The following is a 19,795-nucleotide window of genomic DNA, read 5'->3' as shown; positions in this document are numbered from 1 at the left end:
CAGTTGTGAAAGATTCAATTTGGTACCTACATAATCCTCCTTCGTTGTTCCATATGAGGCGATGTAATCAGAGTGCTTCTCCATCAGCAGAACTGTGGGAGCATCAGCTTTGATAACCACATCCTTCACTGGCGTGCCCTGCAAGAGGAGGACAATCTGATCAGAAATCTCAAACAACATTTGTTGCATATTGAGTAAATAATTGAAAGTTGGTACATTTAGTTAGATAGTTAGAGAATACTTTGCCTTTGGGCTTGATTTTCTTAGTTGAGCGCTTATCCTGGAGTTATAGCACAAGTATTTTGTGTTTTAATTGTAATTGCACACAACAAGTACACGTACAGGTACATGGATAGTACAGGTTTAGAGGGATATGAGCCAAACGCAGGCAGGTGCGACTAGTGCAGCTGGGACATGTTGGCCGGTGTGGGCATGTTGGGCCAAAGGGCCTGTTTCCACACTGTATCACTCTATGACTATAAGTAATGATGGGAACATCATCTCATTGCCTTATCAATGTCTTGTCATATTAATTCCTTTTCATTTCAGAAGGGAAATGATACGGCATAACCTTGCCCGGATAATAACAAGCAAGATAACAGTAGAGTCATAGAGTCATATAACACAGAAACAGGCCCTTCGGCCCAAATTGTTCATGCCCATCAAGATGCACTGTTTAATGCAGACACAAGGAATTGCAGAAGCAGGTATACCAAAAAGACACAAAGTGCTAGAGTAATTCCAGCCCATTTAACCCCATTTAAGTTTGTCCCAGTTGCCCATGTTTGCCCAATATCCCTCTCAACCTTTCCTATCTGTGTACCTGTCCAAATGCCTTTTACATTAGAAACAACTTTAGGAAGGAGATGAGGAGGAATGTCTTTAGTCAGAGGGTGGTGAATCTGTGGGAATCATTGCCCCAAAAGGCTGTGGAGGCCGTCATTGAGTATTTTTAGGGCATAGATTGAGATTCTTCATTAGTACGGGTGTCAGGGGTTATGGGGAGAAGGCAGGGGAATGGGGTTGAGAGGGAAGGATAGATCAGCCTTGATTGAATGGCAGAGTAGACTTGATGGGCCAAAAGGCCTAATTCTGCTCCAAGAACTTATGAAAGGTCCCGACCCAAAACATCGACTATCCATGTCCACCAGAGATGCTGCCTGACTCGGTGAGTTACTCCAGCACTGGGTGTGGGTTTTTTGTTGTAAACCAGCATCTGCAGTTCCTGGTGTGAGCAGTAAAACCTGCAGCTTTCGGTGTTGCAACATGTGGGTTCGTGAGGTGACTGGAGGCACGGATACTGGGCCTGGGACTGGGACACGGGGCAGGCTAGAGTGGTGATGCCTGAGGAGTGGAATGAAGCACAATGAATGTACAGCAACCCTTTGCCGCGTTACTGCCGCATGCCAGAGGAGGCAGTGCAGCGTAGGTTCACAAGTTTAATCCCCGGGATGGCGGGACTGTCATATGAGGAAAGATGGGAAAGACTGGGCTTGTATTCACTGGAGTTTAGAAGGTTGAGAGGGGATCTTAGAGAGACGTATAAAATTATAAAAGGACTGGACAAGCTAGATGCAGGAAAAATGTTCCCAATGTTGGGGGAGTCCAGAACCAGGGGCCACAGTCTAAGAGTAAAGTGGAGGCCATTTAAAACTGTGGTTAGAAAAAACTTTTTCACCCAGAGAGTTGTGAATTTGTGGAATTCTCTGCCACAGAGGGCATTGGAGGCCAATTCACTGGATGAATTTAAAAGAGAGTTAGATAGAGCTCTAGGGGCTAGTGGAATCAAGGGATATGGGGTGAAGGCAGGCACGGGTTACTGATGGTGGATGATCATCCATGATCACAATGAATGGTGGTGCTGGCTCGAAGGGCCAAATGGCCTCCTCCTGCACCTATTTTCTATGTTTCTATGTTTCTATGAAATTGAGGCCAATTAACTTTCCCATGGGGAAAGCAGAAACAACAGTCCCAGTGGCCTGTTACTCTGTGAACTTTCAATGGTCTAACCTCCATTCCAGAGGCCACCAGTCACAGTCCACACTGGGATCGCGGGGACAGCCTTTCTTTGACGAGACTTTAAACCAGAGCTTTTAAACCATGAAAGAGGATTATTGTACAAATACCAACGATTCTTTCAAAGCAAAATACATCAGAACAAAGATCGGACTACAAAGCATAATGGTAATCAAAAAGTGTACGATGAATGAATATACCTCAAGTGAAAAAGAGGGGAAACGAGAAACAAGAGAGAGATTCACTGGATGTATTCCAGAGAGAGTTAGATATAGCACTTAGGGCTAACGGAATCAAGGGATATGGGGAAAAAGCGGGAACGGGGTGCTGATTTTGAATGGTCAACCAGGATCACATTGAATGGCGGTGCTGGCTCAAAGGGCCGAATGGCCTACTCCTGCACCTAGTTTCTATGTCTCTTTGTTGTCTACAGGCTAGATGGCAATAATTTACAGATAAGTAAGAACTCTTCAAATAAAGCCTTGAAACGAGAAGCACAAGTGCATCCTACACCCGACAACTCCTCAATCCTACTCTGTCATAGTCATACAGTGTGGAAACAGGCCCTTCAACCCAACTTGCCCACACCGACCAACATGTCCATCTACACTAGTCCTACTTGCCTGCATTTGGCCCATATACCCTCTAAACCTGTTCTATCCATGTACCTGTCGACATATTTCTGAAATGTTGGGATAGTCCCTGCCTCAACTACCTCTTCCGGCAGCTCGTTCCCTACACCCACCACCCTTTCTGTGAAAACGTTACCCTTCAGATTCCTATAGAATCTCTCCCCCTTCACCTTGAACCTATGCCCTCAGGTTCTCGATTCCTGCACTCTGGGCAAGAAACTCTGTGCGTCTACCCGATCTATTCCTCTCATGATATCCATCAATATCAACTCCTACTTTAGTATAAGAAGATAACTGCAGATGCTGGTACAAATCGAAGGTATTTATTCACAAAATGCTGGAGTAACTCAGCAGGTCAGGCAGCATCTCGGGAGAGAAGGAATGGGTAACGTTTCGGGTCGAGACTCTTCTTCAGACTGATGTCAGGGGGGCGGGACAAAGGAAGGATGTAGGTGGAGACAGGAAGATAGAGGGAGATCTGGGAAGGAGGAGGGGGCGGGAGGGACAGAGGAACTATCTAAAGTTGGAGAAGTCGATGTTCATACCACTGGGCTGCAAGCTGCCCAGGCGAAATATGAGGTGCTGTTCCTCCAATTTCTGGTTGCACCTCACTATGGCACTGGAGGAGGCCCATGACCTTTCTGTACTCAACCACTCCCTAATGAAGCCGAGCGTGCCAAACACTTTCTTCACCACACTTTCCACCTGATTGACACCTAAAGAACTGACGCCTAAAGAACTGAGGCCTATACTCCCAGATCTGTTGTGCAACACTCTCAATGGATAATAAAGATGGTGACATAGCCAGCATCATTCACATTCCAGTGAGTGTATAAAAACAATTTACAACTCACTGTGTACATACAGTCCTTATTTCAGTCATAAATGGCACGCACTTATCTTGAGACTATGGAGCCCGCCAATACATCCTCAACCACTGCCGTGCCCAGTGTGGATTTGCAGAGAGAGTCTGGAGTGGTTGGCAGGGGACCCTGTCACGATTTATTCCGAACAACTCCGTCACATAGGACTCTGTGATCAACGGACTGTTCCCAGGGACGCATTCAGAGACTGACATCGAGTGCTGCTGGAAGGTCATTAACTCGGTGAAAGACGCTCTTTGGTCTGCCCGAGCTTTGTTGGCCTCCCAGCGGAGCGAGCTGTCCGTCGGGGAATGTTGCTGACTGGGCCCGCTGCAGACTGCAGGAGTACGTGCTGAGGGACGCACTGAAGCTTGGTGCAGCCAACGCCAAGGCCCTGTGGGGGAGGACCACAGTCTAGGGTCCTTCCGCTGCTGGACATGGGGGGCAGGGTGTGGTGGAGACGCCCCTCCAAATAAGGGAAGGGATTCCACGTCAGCGGGCCACATGAGTGGCATGGGCGTGGGGTAAAAAAAAAAAGAAGTGATTTGGGGAAACTGTATTGTATGTATGTATAGCCTCTGAAAGTGTCAGGTGCAATGTACATATTTATTTCTCGAATAAAGTCTATTTTGATTTTTTTAAGTTCTCAAAGAATGATGGTGGGCCAATCACAGGGAGAACATACAAACTCCACACAGACAGCTCCTGAGGTGATGATTGAACCAGGCTATCTGGCGCTGTGAGGCAGCAGCTCTACCAGATGCAACACTCTGCTGGCCTGTTGTTTTTGCAAGTCTTGTTCCTACCCCACCCCTCCCCCTCGGCCTCTGGTTCAAATATCCTGCACAGCAGCCTACATTATTGAATGGATTTCCAGCTTCCCACACCAGAAATGCTTTCCATATAACCCACAAGTACGGATTCTTAAAGGATTGGAAAGGCTAGATGCAGGAATCATGTTCCCGATGTTGAGGGAGTCCAGAACCAGGGGTCACAGTTTATGAATAAGGGGTCGGCCATTTAGGACTGAAATGAGGAAAAACTTTTCACCCAGAGAGTTGTGAATCTGTGCAATTCACTGCCAAGATAAGGCAGTGGAGGTCAATTCACTGGATGTTTTCAAGAGAGTTAGATTTAGCTCTAAGGGCTAACGGAATCAAGGGATATGGGGAAAAGGCAGTAAAGGCACTGATTTTAGATGATCAGCCGTGATCATATTGAATGGCGGTGCTGGCTTGAAGGGCTGAATGGCCTACTGCTGCACCTATTTTTCTGTTTCTATCTCAACATTGCATTCCTAGCTTCCTGTGGTAACCTTTCACCCACTTGGTATCAGCAATCTTATCCTCTGATGCCGTAAAATATTACTGCACTAAGAACATTGTCACAAGGTTGAAACTTCAGCACACAAGGGAAGGGAACTATCTGGGTGAGATATTCTAGGACACAGTCACACCCCTTAGGTTTAGCCTTATCATTGTCGTGTTTACTGAACTTCTTCTTGTGTTTAAGGCAGCAGAGATTATGTAACGGCCTCCAGGCAATGTGCTGTTGTCGATGGCCGTGAGGTCTACCCCTCCACCAGGGGGACGGAGGACAGTGCAGTCGAAAATGCCGTGGTGCGCTGTTTGCTGGTCTGCTCCACACACGCAGGCTGCTGATGGACGCAACCCCCAACGATGTATGTTGGCGTTGAACCAGCCGACCCCTGTGCGGTGCCGGTTCAGGGCGACCCACTCTTTGCGGGGCGTGTCCGAGCCGGGTGGGGCTGTGTGTTGAGGAGGTGGCGATGCCTGTTCCCAGCTGGTTCTCCATGCTCCTGGTATGTTGAAACCGGAGCCACAGAGGGTCGCTGTGTGACGGGAGAAAGGGTGACGAGATGACAGGCGTTGATGTCCCAGTTGCTGTGAATCCTGGGTGAGGTGGTCCACAGTTTAAGAATAAGGGGTAGGCCATTTAGAACGGCGATGAGGAAAAACATTTTCAGTCAGAGAGTTGTAAATCTGTGGAATTCTCTGCCTCAGAAGGCAGTGGAGGCCAAGTCTCTGAATGCATTCAAGAGAGAGCTAGATAGAGCTCTTAAGGATAGAGGAGTCAGGGGGTATGGGGAGAAGGCAGGAACGGGGTACTGATTGAGAATGGTCAGCCATGATCACATTGAATGGTGGTGCTGGCTCGAGGGGCCGAATGGCCTACTCCTGCACCTATTGTCTATTGTCAAAGGATGTTTGGCGTCCGATGGGGCCTTGCACACCAGCCTATGAGTGAAGAACTCTCTGCGAAGCTTGGTGGGTGCGATACCTGCGAGCACCGGCAGGAGATCCGTGGGAGTAGGGCGTAGGCAGCCAGTGATGATCCGCATGGTGTCGTTGAGGGTGGCGTCTAGCTTGCTGGTGTGAGCGCTGCGGCACCATGCTGGGGCGGCATACTCAGCGGCGCTGTACACGAGTGCAAGAGCACTGGTTCGAAGAGTAATGTCCTGGCGCCCCATTACGATCCGGCCAAGCAACACAGGAGGTTGTTCCGTGCCGAGACTTTAGCACGGAGAGCTTCAAGGTGTTACTTGTAGGTCAACTGTGTCAGTAGGGGCTCATGTTGTCGACCTCCTCGTGGTGAGCCCTGTCAACTGACCCCAGTCAGGCGAACGACAACAAACACAGACAGCAGAAGGGTTTACTGAAGAACTAACTGTACAGTGAGAAGCTTTTGTTTGCATGCTATCCAATAAAATCAAACACGAGACACCAATACAATCGAGCACAAGTACAAAATGTAGAGCAGAGAAAGACACCAGGGTGCAGAATATAGTTCTCAGCATTGTGGCGTAACAGCTCCAGAGGAACATAGGATGTTATGCCAAGGGATAAATTGCAAAGCAGAACCACGGGTTATAATCCCTGATTACCTGAACCAGAGGCAAACTGGCAAAGGGTATATAGAATTAGAGGGGTAAAATGTCTGACTCAAAGTGTACCGAGGTAGAAATGAGTTGTGATTCATGGTGGTAGAGTTGTTGCCTCACAGCGCCAGAGACCCGGGTTCGTTCCTGGCTGCGGGTGCTGTCTGTACAGAGTTTGTACTTTCTCCCCGTGACCTGCATGGGTTTACTTTGGGATCTCCGGTTTCCTCCCACACTCCAAAGACACGCAGGCTGCTAGGTTAATTGGCTTGGAATAAATGTAAATTGTTCCTAGTGAGCAGGATAGCGTTAGTGTGTGCGGATCGCTGGTTGGCGCGAACTCGATGGGCAGAAGGGCCTGTTTCCGTGCTGTATCTCTAAAATAAATTAAAAGTGTGATCCCTAGTTCTGGATCCTCCCACATCTACCACTCTTTGTACGTTTCAATTGTGTACTCTCTGCTGGTCTTTAGTAACTGCGGCACACACTCATGCTTTCACCGGCACCTCAAGATGAATATTTAGCCAAACTCTCTACTCCCCAAATTACTTTCACCTCTCAAACAGCATCCCTCTGATCAACAATTTCCATGAAGCATGCAAAAGCAATCATCTCAGAATTAGACACACCCTTGGGACTGAGAATTGTTACTGGGTCCAAATCATAGAATTCCCTACTCAATGCAGTGCAAACTATTTCACCACATTTAATGCAAAGCATCTTGGTAAAGACACATAGAGGGATGGAGTCAGAGCTGTGCAGCATGAACAATAGACAATAGTGAAACAGGCCCTTCAATCCAACTCATCCATGCTGACCAAGATGCCCCTTCCCTGTGCCTGTCGGTGACCGTTCCCTCCACAACTCCCTGGTGAACTCATCCCATCCCACCCAAACAACCCCCTCCCCAGGTAGTTTCCCCTGCAACCGCAGGAGAAGGAACACCTAGACCTCCTCCTTCGAGTCCATCCAGGGACCCCGACAGTCCTTTTTGGTGAGGCAGAAGTTCACTTGCACCACATCCATTCTCACCGACTGTATCTGCTGCTCTCAGTGTGGGCTGCTATATACGGCCAAGTGCAGACTGGGCGATCGTTTCACTATGCTCAGCTGCCTTGGCTGAAGCGATCTACTGGTTGCCAAACACTTTAACTCCCCTTCACATTCCCACATTGACCTTCCTGTCCTGCACCTCCTCCCCTGTCAAAGCAAGGCCAAACGCAAATTGGAAGAACGGGCATCTCATATTTTGCTTGGTCAGCTTACAACCCAATGGTATGAATATTGATTTCTCTAATTTGAAGTAACCCTTCCATTCACTCTCTTCTTTCCCCTCCCCCACATTAGACATCCTGCCAGTTCCACTGTTCACATCCATACGTCCCTTTGTTATCACCTCTTCAACAACCAATAATGAACTATTGCGGACTCCACCTCTCCTTGGTCATTGGTGACAGCTCTGATTTATTCTGAACCTTTTCACACCTCTAGTTTTCCTCTCCTCTGACTCTGAGTCAGGGGAGAGGAAAACAATAAATTATGGACTTCCCAGTAACATTCACATCCTCTGGAATGCAAATAAATTATGTGACTATGAAGCAGAGTTTCCCAGAATTAAACAAAAACAAAATATTCAATTCCCAAAGTTCTTTTCAAACTAAGGGTACTTTCCAACTCTCAAATTACTTTAACACAACCACATGTATCCAGGTTTTCGTTAAGCAACAAGTGGGTAAACGAAACAATCTCAGAGCTGCACCGTAGCTGCTCCGATTACAACCTCCGCTCTGCGCTTCTGTCGACATGTGGGAACCTCTCTTCCCCCATGCCCTCACAGAGGGCATGGAGAGATCAAAACAATCAGATCACAGCCCTGCTGCCCAGGCAAATCTCATCATGAATAGTGGTGCCTACATCAACAAATGATCAAATGAGGGAGGCCACACGCAAACTGGAGGAACAGCGCCTCTTATTCCACTTGGGCAGCATACAACCCAACGGTGCGAACGATGAATTCTCCAATTTCAATAAATACTCTCCAAATCCTCCTCTCCTTCTCCAAACCCCCGCCCCATGAGCACACATTTTTCTCACCCCCCTCCAACCAGTCATCTTCCAAGCCCAAGTCCACTATTTCCCTTTATTCCCCCCTTTTTCCCCCTCCCGCCTGTCTCCTGACACCCACATCTCTCACCGCACAATCCGTGTTCTCTGCCTATCCATGTTCTCCACAGATGCTGCCTGACCTGCTGAGTTACTCCAGCACTTTGTGAAACGTCACCTATCCATGTTCTCCACAGATGCTGCCTGACCCGCTGAGTTACTCCAGCACTCTGTGAAACGTCACCCATCCATGTTCTCCACAGATGCTGCCTGACCCGCTGAGTTACTCCAGCACTGTGTGAAACGTCACCTACCCATGTTCTCCACAGATGCTGCCTGACCCGCTGAGTTACTCTGTGAAACGTCACCTACAAAGCTGGGGGGCAGTGTGAACTGTGAGGAAGATGCTATGAGGTTGCACGGTGACTTGGACAGGTTGTGTGAGTGGGCAGATGCATGGCAGATGCAGTTTAATGTGGATAAATGTAAGGTTATCCACTTTGGTGGTAAGAATAGGAAGGCAGATTATTATCTAAATGGTGTCAAGTTAGGAAAAGGGGACGTACAACGAAAACTGGGTGTTCTAGTGCATCAGACACTGAAAGGAAGCATGCAGGTACAGCAGGCAGTGAAGAAAGCCAATGGAATGTTGGCCTTCATAACAAGAGGAGTTGAGTATAGGAGCAAAGAGGTCCTTCTGCAGCTGTACAGGGCCCTAGTGAGACTGCACCTGGAGTACTATATGCAGTTTTGGTCTCCAAATTTGAGGAAGGATATTCTTGCTATTGAGGGTGTGCAGCGTAGGTTTACTAGGTTAATTCCCGGAATGGCAGGACTGTCATATGTTGAAAGACTGGAGCGACTAGGCTTGTATACACTGGAATTTAGAAGGATGAGAGGGGATCTTATTGAAACATACAAGATTATTAAGGGGGTTGGACACGTTAGAGGCAGGAAACATGTTCCCAGTGTTGGGGGTAGTCCAGAACCAGGGGCCACAGTTTAAGAATAAGGGGTAAGCCATTTAGAACTGAGATGAGGAAAAACTTTTTCAGTCAGAGAATCTGTGGAATTCTCTGCCTCAGAGGGCAGTGGAGGCCAATTCTCTGAATGCATCCAAGAGAGAGCTAGATAGAGCTCTTAAGGATAGCGGAGTCAGGGGGTATGGGGAGAAGGCAGGAACGAGGTACTGACTGAGAATGATCAGCCATGATCACATTGAATGGTGCTGCTGGCTCGAAGGGCCGAATGGCCTACTCCTGCACCTATTGTCTATCCATGTTCTCCACAGATACTGCCTGACCCGCTGAGTTACTCCAGCACTCTGTGAAACGTCACCTATCCATGTTCTCCACAGATGCTGCCTGACCCGCTGAGTTACTCCATCACTCTGTGAAATGTCACTTATCCATGTTCTCCACAGATGCTGCCTGACCTGCTGAGTTTCTGCAGTTCCTTGTCTTTCCCATTAAACCACATATGCAGAAGTGTTGCCTATTCAGGGCACAGCACCTAATCCACCCCTCTGAATCTGTATTCACCCCAGCACAGTGGCTGCAGTGTAAACTGTCTACAGGAGGCACAGCAGTTACTCGCCCAGACCACTCCGACAGCACCTCTCAAACTCCAGCAAAAAGGTCAATGACGTCGCAGGTACATGGGAACACCACCACCCATAGATTCCCTCCATTAGTCATACAGCACGGAAACAGACCCTATGGCTCAACTAGTCCATGTCGACCAAGATGCCCCATCCACACTAGTCCCACTTGCCTGCATTTGGTCCATATCACTAAACCTTTCCTATCCATGTACCTGTCCAAATGTCTTGTGAATGTTGTTACAGTACCTATTTCAACTAACTCCTCTGGCAGATCGTTCCATAAACCCACCACCCTCTGTGTGAAAAAGTTGCCCCTCGGGTTTCTATTAAATCTTTCCCTCTTTAAATGTATCTCCTCAGGTTCTTGATTCCCCTACTCAGGGTGAGAGACTCTGTGCATTCAACCCATCTATTCCCTTCATGATTTTATACACCTCTACAAGATCACCCCTCACCCTCTTGTGCTGTAAGGAGTGATGTCCAACGTCTCCCGATAGTTCAGGCCCCGCGAATCCTGGCCACAGCCTCGTAAATCTTCTTTGCCCTCTTTCCAGCTTCACAGATTAACACAATTGGAAATGTGTAACGGGTTCATTGTCGTGACTGGGTCTAACTCGTAGCCCCCCCCCCCCCCAGCAGCAACTTCACCAGAGGTTCAAACACCACGCCTCACCCCAGCGGGTCAGGCTGCATCTGTGGAGGGAATGGGCAGGTGACGTTTCAGGTCCGGACCCTTCTTCAGACTGATGGAGTTGGGGGCAGAAAGAGAGGTGGGGTTGGGGCAAAGCCTGGCGAGTGATGGGTGTAGGAAGAAACTGCAGGTGCTGGTTTCCATCGAAGATAGACACAAAATGGTGGAGTAACTCAGACCAAAACGTTCCCTATTCCTTCTCTCCAGAGAAGCTGCCTGTCCCGCAGAGTTCCTCCAGCACTTTGTGCTGATATTTTCGAGTGATAAGTGGATACAGGAATGAGGGGGGTGATTGGCTAATGGATGGAGATGGTGACAAAGGCTGGAGGTGAAAAGGAGGCAAAAGGTTGTCAATTAACAAGAGGAGGTGGTGGGAGGGATATGGTGGGAAGGGAAAGAGGAGGGATAAAAGGGAAATGTGGGCCTTAACGACGAGTACTGAGGAGAAAGGAGCAAGGTGGCGATTGGGAAGAATGTGTGCGTACTGGTGTAGAAGCTCAAAGGATGAGTAATCATCCATACCCATTAAATTATGACATTTGGTTTAATGACATTAGCGAGAAGTAAACAATGGTAAGAAAACTCCTCTGCTTTTCGTCGGAATAGTGAATCACTCAGCTATGTTTAACAACCTATGACTTCACACTTTCACCCAGATCCAAGCCCTGATCTAACCACTGCAAGACTCTTCAAGAGATAGGAAAGGGCAGCAGGGTGGCGCAGCGGTAGAGTCGCTGCCTTACAGCGCTTGCAGCACCAGAGACCTGTGTTCAATTCCAACTACGAGTGCTGTCTGTACGGAGTTTGTACGTTCTCCCCGTGACCGCTTTCAAGAGAGAGCTAGATAGAGGTGGATATTCTCTGAGATCTTCAATTTCCTCCCACACTCCAAAGACGTACAGGTTTGTAGGTTCATTGGCTATAAGTGTAAATTGTCCCTCGTGTGTGTGGGATAATATTAGTGTGCAGAGATCGCTGGTCAGTGCAGACTCGCTGGTAGGCCGAAAGGCCTGTTTCCACTCTGTATCTCTAAACTCAACTAAGTTAAGAGAAAGAGACTCTCTGGACTCTTGAAGATTTTCTGCACACCAGAGTCTCAACCAGTGCCCCGACAAAGGACCCAGCAGCAACAGATTTAATCGGAACCCGAGGGGCAATGTTCTCACAGAGGGCGGTGGATAAATGGAACGAGCTGCCAGAAGGGGTAGTTGAGGCAGGTACCGTAACAATATGTGAAAATCATTTGCACAGGTGCATGGATAGGAAAAGTTCAGAGGGATATGGGCCAATGCAGGCAAATGGGACAGGCTTAGCTGGGACATCTTGGACCAGTTGGGCTGAAGGGCCTGTTTCTGTGCTGTTTGACTATGTGTTCACTGCAATCATCATGACATGAGAGACAATAGACAATAGGTGCAGGAGTAGGTCATTCGGCCCTTCGAGCCAGCACCGCCATTCAATGTGATCATGGCTAATCATTCACAATCAGTACCCCGTTCCTGACTTCTCCCCATACCCCTTGACTCCGCTACCTTTAAGAGCTCTATCTAGCTCTCTCTTGAAAGCATCCAGAGAATTGGCCACTGCCTTCTGAGGCAGAGAATTCCACAGATTTACAACTCTCTGACTGAAAACGTTTTTCCTCATCTCCGTTCTAAATGCCCTACCCCTTATTCTTAAACTGTGGCCCCTTGTTCTGGACTCCCCCAATATTGGGAACATGTTTCCTGCCTCTAACGTGTCCAATCCCTTAATAATCTTATATGTTTCAATAAGATCCCCTCTCATCCTTCTAAATTCCAGTGTATACAAGCCTAGTCACTCCAGTCTTTCAACATACGACAGTCCCGCCATTCCGGGAATTAACCTAGTGAACCTACGCTGCACACCCTCAATAGCAAGAATATCTTTCCTCAAATTTGGAGACCAAAACTGCACACAGTACTCCAGGTGCGGTCTCACTAGGGACCTGTACACCTGTAGAAGGACCTCTTTGCTCCTATACTCAACTCCTCTTGTTATGAAGGCCAACATTCCATGTCTTTCTTCACTGCCTGCTGTACCTGCATGCTTCCTTTCAGTGACTGATGCACTAGGACACCCAGATTTCGTTGTACGTCCCCTTTTCCTAACTTGACACCATTTAGATAATAATCTGCCTTCCTATTCTTACCACCAAAGTCAAGTCAAGTCAAGTCAAGTCAAATTTATTTGTCACATACACATACTCGATGTGCAGTGAAATGAAAGTGGCAATGCCTGCGGGTTGTGCACAAAAATAATTACAGTTACAGCATATAAATAAAGTTAATAAGTTACTAAACATAGCACAAAAAGTGTCGACAAAAATTTAGTCTCTGGGGTTATCAAAGTTGACAGTCCTGATGGCCTGTGGGAAGAAGCTCCGTCTCATCCTCTCCGTTTTCACAGCGTGACAGCGGAGGCGTTTGCCTGACCGTAGCATCTGGAACAGTCCGTTACTGGGGTGGCAGGGGTCCCTCATGATCTTGCTTGCTCTGGATCTGCACCTCCTGATGTATAGGTCCTGCAGGGGGACGAGTGTAGTTCCCATGGTGCGTTCTGCCGAACGCACTATTCTCTGCAGGGCCATCCTGTCCTGGGCAGAGCTGTTCCCAAACCAGACTGTAATGTTGCCGGACAGGATGCTCTCTACAGCCCCAGAGTAGAAGCAATGGAGGATCCTCAGCGACACTCTGAATTTCCTCAGTTGTCTAAGGTGGTAAAGGCGCTGCTTAGCCTTACCCACCAGTGCGGCAATGTGCGTTGCCCACGTCAGATCCTCTGAGATGCGGACTCCCAAGTATTTGAAATTGCTCACCCTATCCACAATAGACCCATTTATCTCCAGTGGCGTGTACGTCCTTGGATGTTTAGCCCTTCTGAAGTCCACAATCAGCTCCTTTGTTTTAGTGACATTCAAGAGGAGGCTATTGTCCTGACACCAGAGTGCCAGATCAGCCACCTCCTCCCGGTAGGCCTTCTCATCGTTGTTGGAGATCCGGCCCACCACCACAGTGTCATCAGCAAACTTGATGATGGAGTTTGAGCTGAACCTGGCCCTACAGTCATGTGTGTACAGGGAGTACAGTAGGGGGCTAAGGACGCAGCCCTGGGGGGATCCTATGTTCAGGGTGAGGGAGCTAGATGTGTGTTCCCCCATCCTGACCACTTGGGGCCTGGCAGTGAGAAAGTCCAGGACCCAGGCACACAGAGGGGTGCTAAGCCCCAGTTCCAGCAGCTTCTCAACCAGTCTGCTGGGGACTATTGTGTTGAATGCTGAACTAAAGTCAATGAACAGCATCCTCACATAGCCCCCCTGGCTGTCCAGATGAGAGAGAGCGGTGTGTAGAACCTGGGAGACCGCATCATCCGTGGACCTGTTCGGACGGTATGCGAACTGTAGTGGGTCCATGTTGCGAGGAAGGAGGGCGCAGATGTGCTTCTTGACTAGCCTCTCCAAGCATTTCATGACAACCGAGGTGAGGGCCACCGGTCGGTAGTCATTTAAACACGCTGGAGAGGCATTCTTTGGCACCGGTACAATGATGGATCTTTTGAAGCATGCAGGGACCACGGACTTTGCCAAGGAGAGGTTGAATATTGTGGTGAGCACTGGAGCAAGCTGAGTAGCACAAGACTTTAGTACTCGCCCAGATATACCATCTGGGCCTCCAGCTTTCCTCGTGTTCACACGCGTCAGAGCCCACCTCACCTCATGCTCGGACACCGAGAATGTGTGCACATCCCCGGCGGTGGATCCCCCTCCAGCCTCGCTAGCCAGCGCCCCTTCGGTGCTGTTTTTAGACGGCGAGCTGGTGGTGTTACCCGTCTCAAACCGTGCGTAAAAAGAGTTCAGGTCATCAGCTAAGGAGGAGCCGGCACTTCCGGTTGAGGGGGTGCTGGACCTGTAGCTAGTTATAGTCCGTAGCCCCTGCCAAAGGCGCCTGGTGTCCTGCTGCTCCATCTGTGACTCCATCTTGTCCCGGTACCTCTTTTTTGCATCCTTCACTGCCCTTCGCAGTCGGTAGGACTCTCCCTTGTAGTCGTCCATGTTGCCGGATGCCAGGCCGGAGTTGTAAGCAGCGGTGCGAGCATTCAAGGCCACGCGAATAGACCTGTCCACCCAGGGTTTTTGGTTAGGGAAGATACTGACCCTTACCGTGGGGATGATGGTATCGGCTATTGTGGCAATGAAGTCCGTAACCGCTTCCGCAAAAGTGGATAACCTTACATTTATCCACATTAAACTGCACCTGCCATGCATCTGCCCACTCACACAACAGCAACAGTCAGGGGAGGGGGCAGAGAGATCAAAAGAACACATTCTGACTCCAATGCACCCATATTAAAGCTGACCCACAGAAGGCTGTGGAGTGCTGTAAGACGGCAAATCTACCGCTGCGTCACCGTGGTGTGGAAGGATGTGTTGGTGCTGGAGAGGGTCCAGAGGAGGTTTACTAGAATGATCCCTGGGGAATGGGTTAACATATGATGAGGGTTTGACGGCACTGGGCCTGTACTCGCTGGAGTTTAGGAGGATGAGGGGGGACCTCATTGAAACATACTGAATAATGAAAGGCCTGGATAGAGTGGATGTAGAGAGGATGTTTCCAGTTAGTCATAGAGCGATAGTGTGGAAACAGGCCCTTCAGCCCAACTTGCCCACACCGGCCAACACGTCCCAGCTACACTCGTCCCACTTGCCTGCACTTGGTCCATATTCCTCCAAACCTGTCCTATCCATGTACTTGTCTAACTGTTTCTTAAACGATGGGATAGTCCCAGCCTCAACTACCTCCTCTGGCAGCTTGTTCCATACACCCACCACTCATTGTGTGAAAAAGTTACCCCTCAGATTCCTATGAAATCTTTTCCCCTTCACCTTGAACCTATGTCCTCTGGTCCTCGATTCCCCTACTCTGTGCATCTACCCAATCTATTCCCCTCATGATTTTGTACACCTCTCTAAGATCTCCCCTCATCCTCCTGCGCTCCATGGAATAGAGACCCAGTCTACTCAACCTCTCCCTGTAGCTCACACCCTCTAGTCCTGGCAACATCCTCGTAAATTTTCTCTGAATCCTTTCAATCTTGACAATATCTTTCCTATAACATGGTGCCCAGAACTGAACACAATATTCTAAATGCGGTCTCACCAACGTCTTACACAACTGCAACATGACCGCCCACTTCTATACTCAACACTCTGACTGATGAAGGCCAAAGTGCCAAAAGCCTTTTTGACTGCCTTATCTACCTGCGACTCCACCTTTAAGGAACCATGCACCTGTACTCCTAGATCCCTCTGCTCTACAACACTTCCCAGAGGACTACCATTCACTGTGTAGGTTCTGCCCTTGTACAACATCCCAAAATGCAACACCTCATACTTTATTAGATTCCATCAACCATTCCTCTGCCCACCTGGCCAATAGATCCAGATCCTGCTGCAATCTTTCAACAACCATTTTCACTATCCGCAAAACCACTCACTTTTGTATCCTCAGTTGTGGGAGAGTCTAAGACCAAAGAGCATAGTCTCAAAATAAAAGGATATACCTTTAAAAAAGGAGAGAGGGAATTTCCTTAGTCAGAGGGTGGTGAATCTGTAGAATTCTTTGCCACGGAAGGCTGTGGAGACCAAGTCAGTGGGTATATTTAAGGCCGAGGTAGATTGTTGATCAGTGCAGGTGTCAGGGGTTATGGGGAGAAGGCAGGAGAATGGGGTTGGGAGGGAAAGACAGATCAGCTATGATTGAATGGCAGAGTAGACTCAATGGGCTGAATGGCCTGATTCTGCTTCTATCACTGATGAACTTCGGAGCATCAAACATCTCCCCACACAGCACATCAGTCACATTCTCTATCATTTAGCCCTGCCTTTCCATACATTTCTTTTGATGTCACTCCCTATGCTTCCAAAATCTCAACCAGTCTCTCTTGTCTCCCCCCCCCCCCTCCGCTTATACCTGGCCCTGTCCCATTACAACCCTCCCCATTCACCCAGTTTCTCCATCGCAGTCCTTCTGTAAGTCTCTTCCCTTCCCCACTGTAAGCGAGCACTAATTGTCCTCCATTTACACAGCTCCACCTTGCACCACCTGCATCTCCTCCTCTGATTCCTCTTGTTTTATTCTTAATGTTTTAATGTTTTATGTTTAATTCTTAATTGTTTACTGTATGTGGTGTTACTTGCGAGCGGAATACCAAGGCAAATTCCTTGTACGTGTACAGACTTGGCCAATAAAACTTATTCAATTCATCTTCTCTCAGTCCCACTCCCCAAAAAACGCCATTCTCCCACTCACCCCACACCAACCTCTCACTGCCCTCCGTTCAGAGGACCCTAATTCCAGCCCCTCCTCCGTCGCCACACCTCCTCCCCGCCACATCCCACCAAACCCTCCCACTCACCTCCTCTTCCCTCACCCCTCCTGCCCACACCTCATCCCCTCACATCCCATCCTCCCTCACCCTCCACCACCCATCTCTAATTTCCTCTCCCTCCTTCCCCAACCTCTCACCTTTCCCTCTTATCCTCAACCTCCCCCTCACCCATCTCTCCCTCCCTCCCTCACCCTTTGCCACCCATTCCCAAATTCCCCCTCCCCTTCCCCAGCCCCCCCTATTACCCTCACCCATCCCGTCACCCCCTCCCTCTCTCCCTCATCCCCTAATCTTTCCTACCCAACCTCTCTCCTTGCCCCCCCACCCTGTCCCCTTCTCCCTCAACCCCTCCCCCTCGTCCCTACCCCTCCCTCCACGTCATGTCGTCCTCCGTCTCCCCCTCACTCACTCACTCTACCTCATCTTCCATCAACCTCTCCCTCATCCTTCCCCCACCCTCTCCCCAATTCCCCCTCCCTTCCCTCCCTACCCAATCCCTATCCCCTCCACACCTGCCTCCTTCCATAACCCTCCTTCACTCACCTCTCTCCACCTAACCCCCTCCACCTCCCTCCCCCTCTCCACCTCACTCCCTTCCCCTCTCCACCTCACTCCCTCCCTCCCTCCCTTTCTCTCTCCACCTTCCCCTCTCCCTGACCCTCACCCTAACCTCTTATAGTCTTCCCTAACCTTCCCCTACCGCCTCATGTCCACCTCTCTCCATGACTATCACTCACCTCCCTCTTATGTCCACCTCCCTCCCTCCCTCACCCTCTCCTTCCCTCACTCCCTCCCTGACCGTCTCTCCCTCTCCCCCTCCCTCTTATGTCCACCTCCCCCCCTTGACCCTCACTCCCCCTCCACCTCCCTCTCCCCCACACACACACCCCTCTCCCCCTCACTCCCTCCCCCTCTCCCCTCCTCCCCTCCCCTCCCTCCCCTACCCCTCTCCCTCCCTCCACCTCCCTCCCTCCACCTCCCTCTCCCCCACACACACCCCCCTCTCCCCCTCACTCCCTCCCCCCCTCCCTCACTCTCCCTCTCCCTCCCCTACCCCTCTCCCTCCCCTACTCCTCTCCCCCTCACTCCCCCTCTCCCCCTCACTCCCCCTCCACCTCCCTCTCCCCCACACACACACCCCTCTCCCCCTCACTCCCTCCCCCTCTCCCCTCCTCCCCTCCCCTCCCTCCCCTACCCCTCTCCCTCCCTCCACCTCCCTCCCTCCACCTCCCTCTCCCCCACACACACCCTCCTCTCCCCCACACTCCCCCTCCCACTCCCCCTCCCCCTCCCCCACACTCTCCCCTACCCCTCTCCCTCCCTCCACCTCCCTCTCCCCCACACACACCCTCCTCTCCCCCACACTCCCCCTCCCCCTCCCCCACACTCCCTCCCCTACCCCCACACTCCCTCCCCTACCCCTCTCCCTCCCCTACCCCTCTCCCTCCCTCCACCTCCCTCTCCCCCACACACACCCCCCTCTCCCCCTCACTCCCCCTCTCCCCCTCACTACCCCTCTCCCTCCCCTACCCCTCTCCCCCTCACTCCCCCTCTCCCCCTCACTCCCCCTCTCCCCCTCACTCCCCCTCTCCCCCTCACTCCCCCTCTCCCTCCCCTACCCCTCTCCCCCTACCCCTCCCCTACCCCTCTCCCTCCCCTACCCCTCTCCCCCTCACTCTCCCTCTCCCTCCCCTACCCCTCTCCCCCTCACTCTCCCTCTCCCTCCCCTACCCCTCTCCCCCTCCTCCTTCCCGACCCCCGTTTCCAGAACATTCCGCTCTCCTCACCATCCTCCTGCTCCTCCCGCCGCCGCCGCCGCCCGGCTTCTCCCGTGCCCCGCAGCGAGGACCCCAGATAGTGGTGCCCACCGACCGCCCGTGCCCCGCAGCGAGGACCCCAGATAGTGGTGCCCACCGACCGCCCGTGCCCCGCAGCGAGGACCCCAGATAGTGGTGCCCACCGACCGCCCGTGCCCCGCAGCGAGGACCCCAGCCACTGATTTTGCCCCGCAGCGAGGACCTCGACGTTATGGTCCACCAATGGCCTGCGCCCCGCAGCGAGGACCCCTCGATAGGTGTCCGCACACCCTGCCCCGCACGAAGGACCCCAGGCGGAGGTGCAATGCACATGCGCGACTGCGCGCCACCTGGTGGAGGGCTGAGAGCGGTGCGGGGTGTTTGCTGCAGCTGCTGGAGGTTAGCTATACGAGTTCGATCCTGACTGCGGGTGCTGTCCATGAACGGAGTTTGCATGTTCTCATGAAGTGATACAGCGTGGAAACAGGCCATTCGGCCCAACCTGCCCACACCGACCAACATGCCCCATCTACACTAGTCCCACCTGCCCACACCGACCAACATGCCCCATCTACACTAGTCCCACCTGCCCACACCGACCAACATGCCCCATCTACACTAGTCCCACACCGACCAACATGCCCCATCTACACTAGTCCCACCTGCCCACACCGCCCAACATGCCCCATCTACACTAGTCCCACCTGCCCACACTGACCAACATGCCCCATCTACACTAGCCCCAACTGCCCACGTTTGGTCCATATCTCTCCAAACCTGTCCT

The 19,795-nt window shown here is 50.7% G+C and overlaps 1 protein-coding gene across 2 annotated transcripts in view; it reads right to left on the bottom strand.

The window, feature by feature from the left end:
- The window catches only part of rabggtb (Rab geranylgeranyltransferase subunit beta), a 50,996-nt gene extending 31,920 nt beyond the window's left edge, over nucleotides 1-19,076 (bottom strand). For both annotated transcript variants that reach the window (XM_078407873.1, XM_078407872.1), the window contains exons 1-2: nucleotides 19,003-19,076; nucleotides 31-138 (exon numbers count right to left, since the gene is read on the bottom strand). In XM_078407873.1, coding sequence (XP_078263999.1) covers nucleotides 31-138; nucleotides 19,003-19,005 — 111 coding nt within the window. In that variant the 5' untranslated portion in view covers nucleotides 19,006-19,076. The remainder of the gene's footprint in view (nucleotides 1-30; nucleotides 139-19,002) is intronic.
- Between the last annotated feature and the right edge of the window lie 719 nt (nucleotides 19,077-19,795).

This window comes from Rhinoraja longicauda, chromosome 11, assembly GCF_053455715.1.
Source record: "Rhinoraja longicauda isolate Sanriku21f chromosome 11, sRhiLon1.1, whole genome shotgun sequence".
In the NCBI taxonomy this organism is placed as follows: domain Eukaryota; kingdom Metazoa; phylum Chordata; class Chondrichthyes; order Rajiformes; family Arhynchobatidae; genus Rhinoraja; species Rhinoraja longicauda.
Note: the sequence above shows the minus strand (reverse complement) of the source record. Positions and strands in the feature narration are given on the sequence as shown.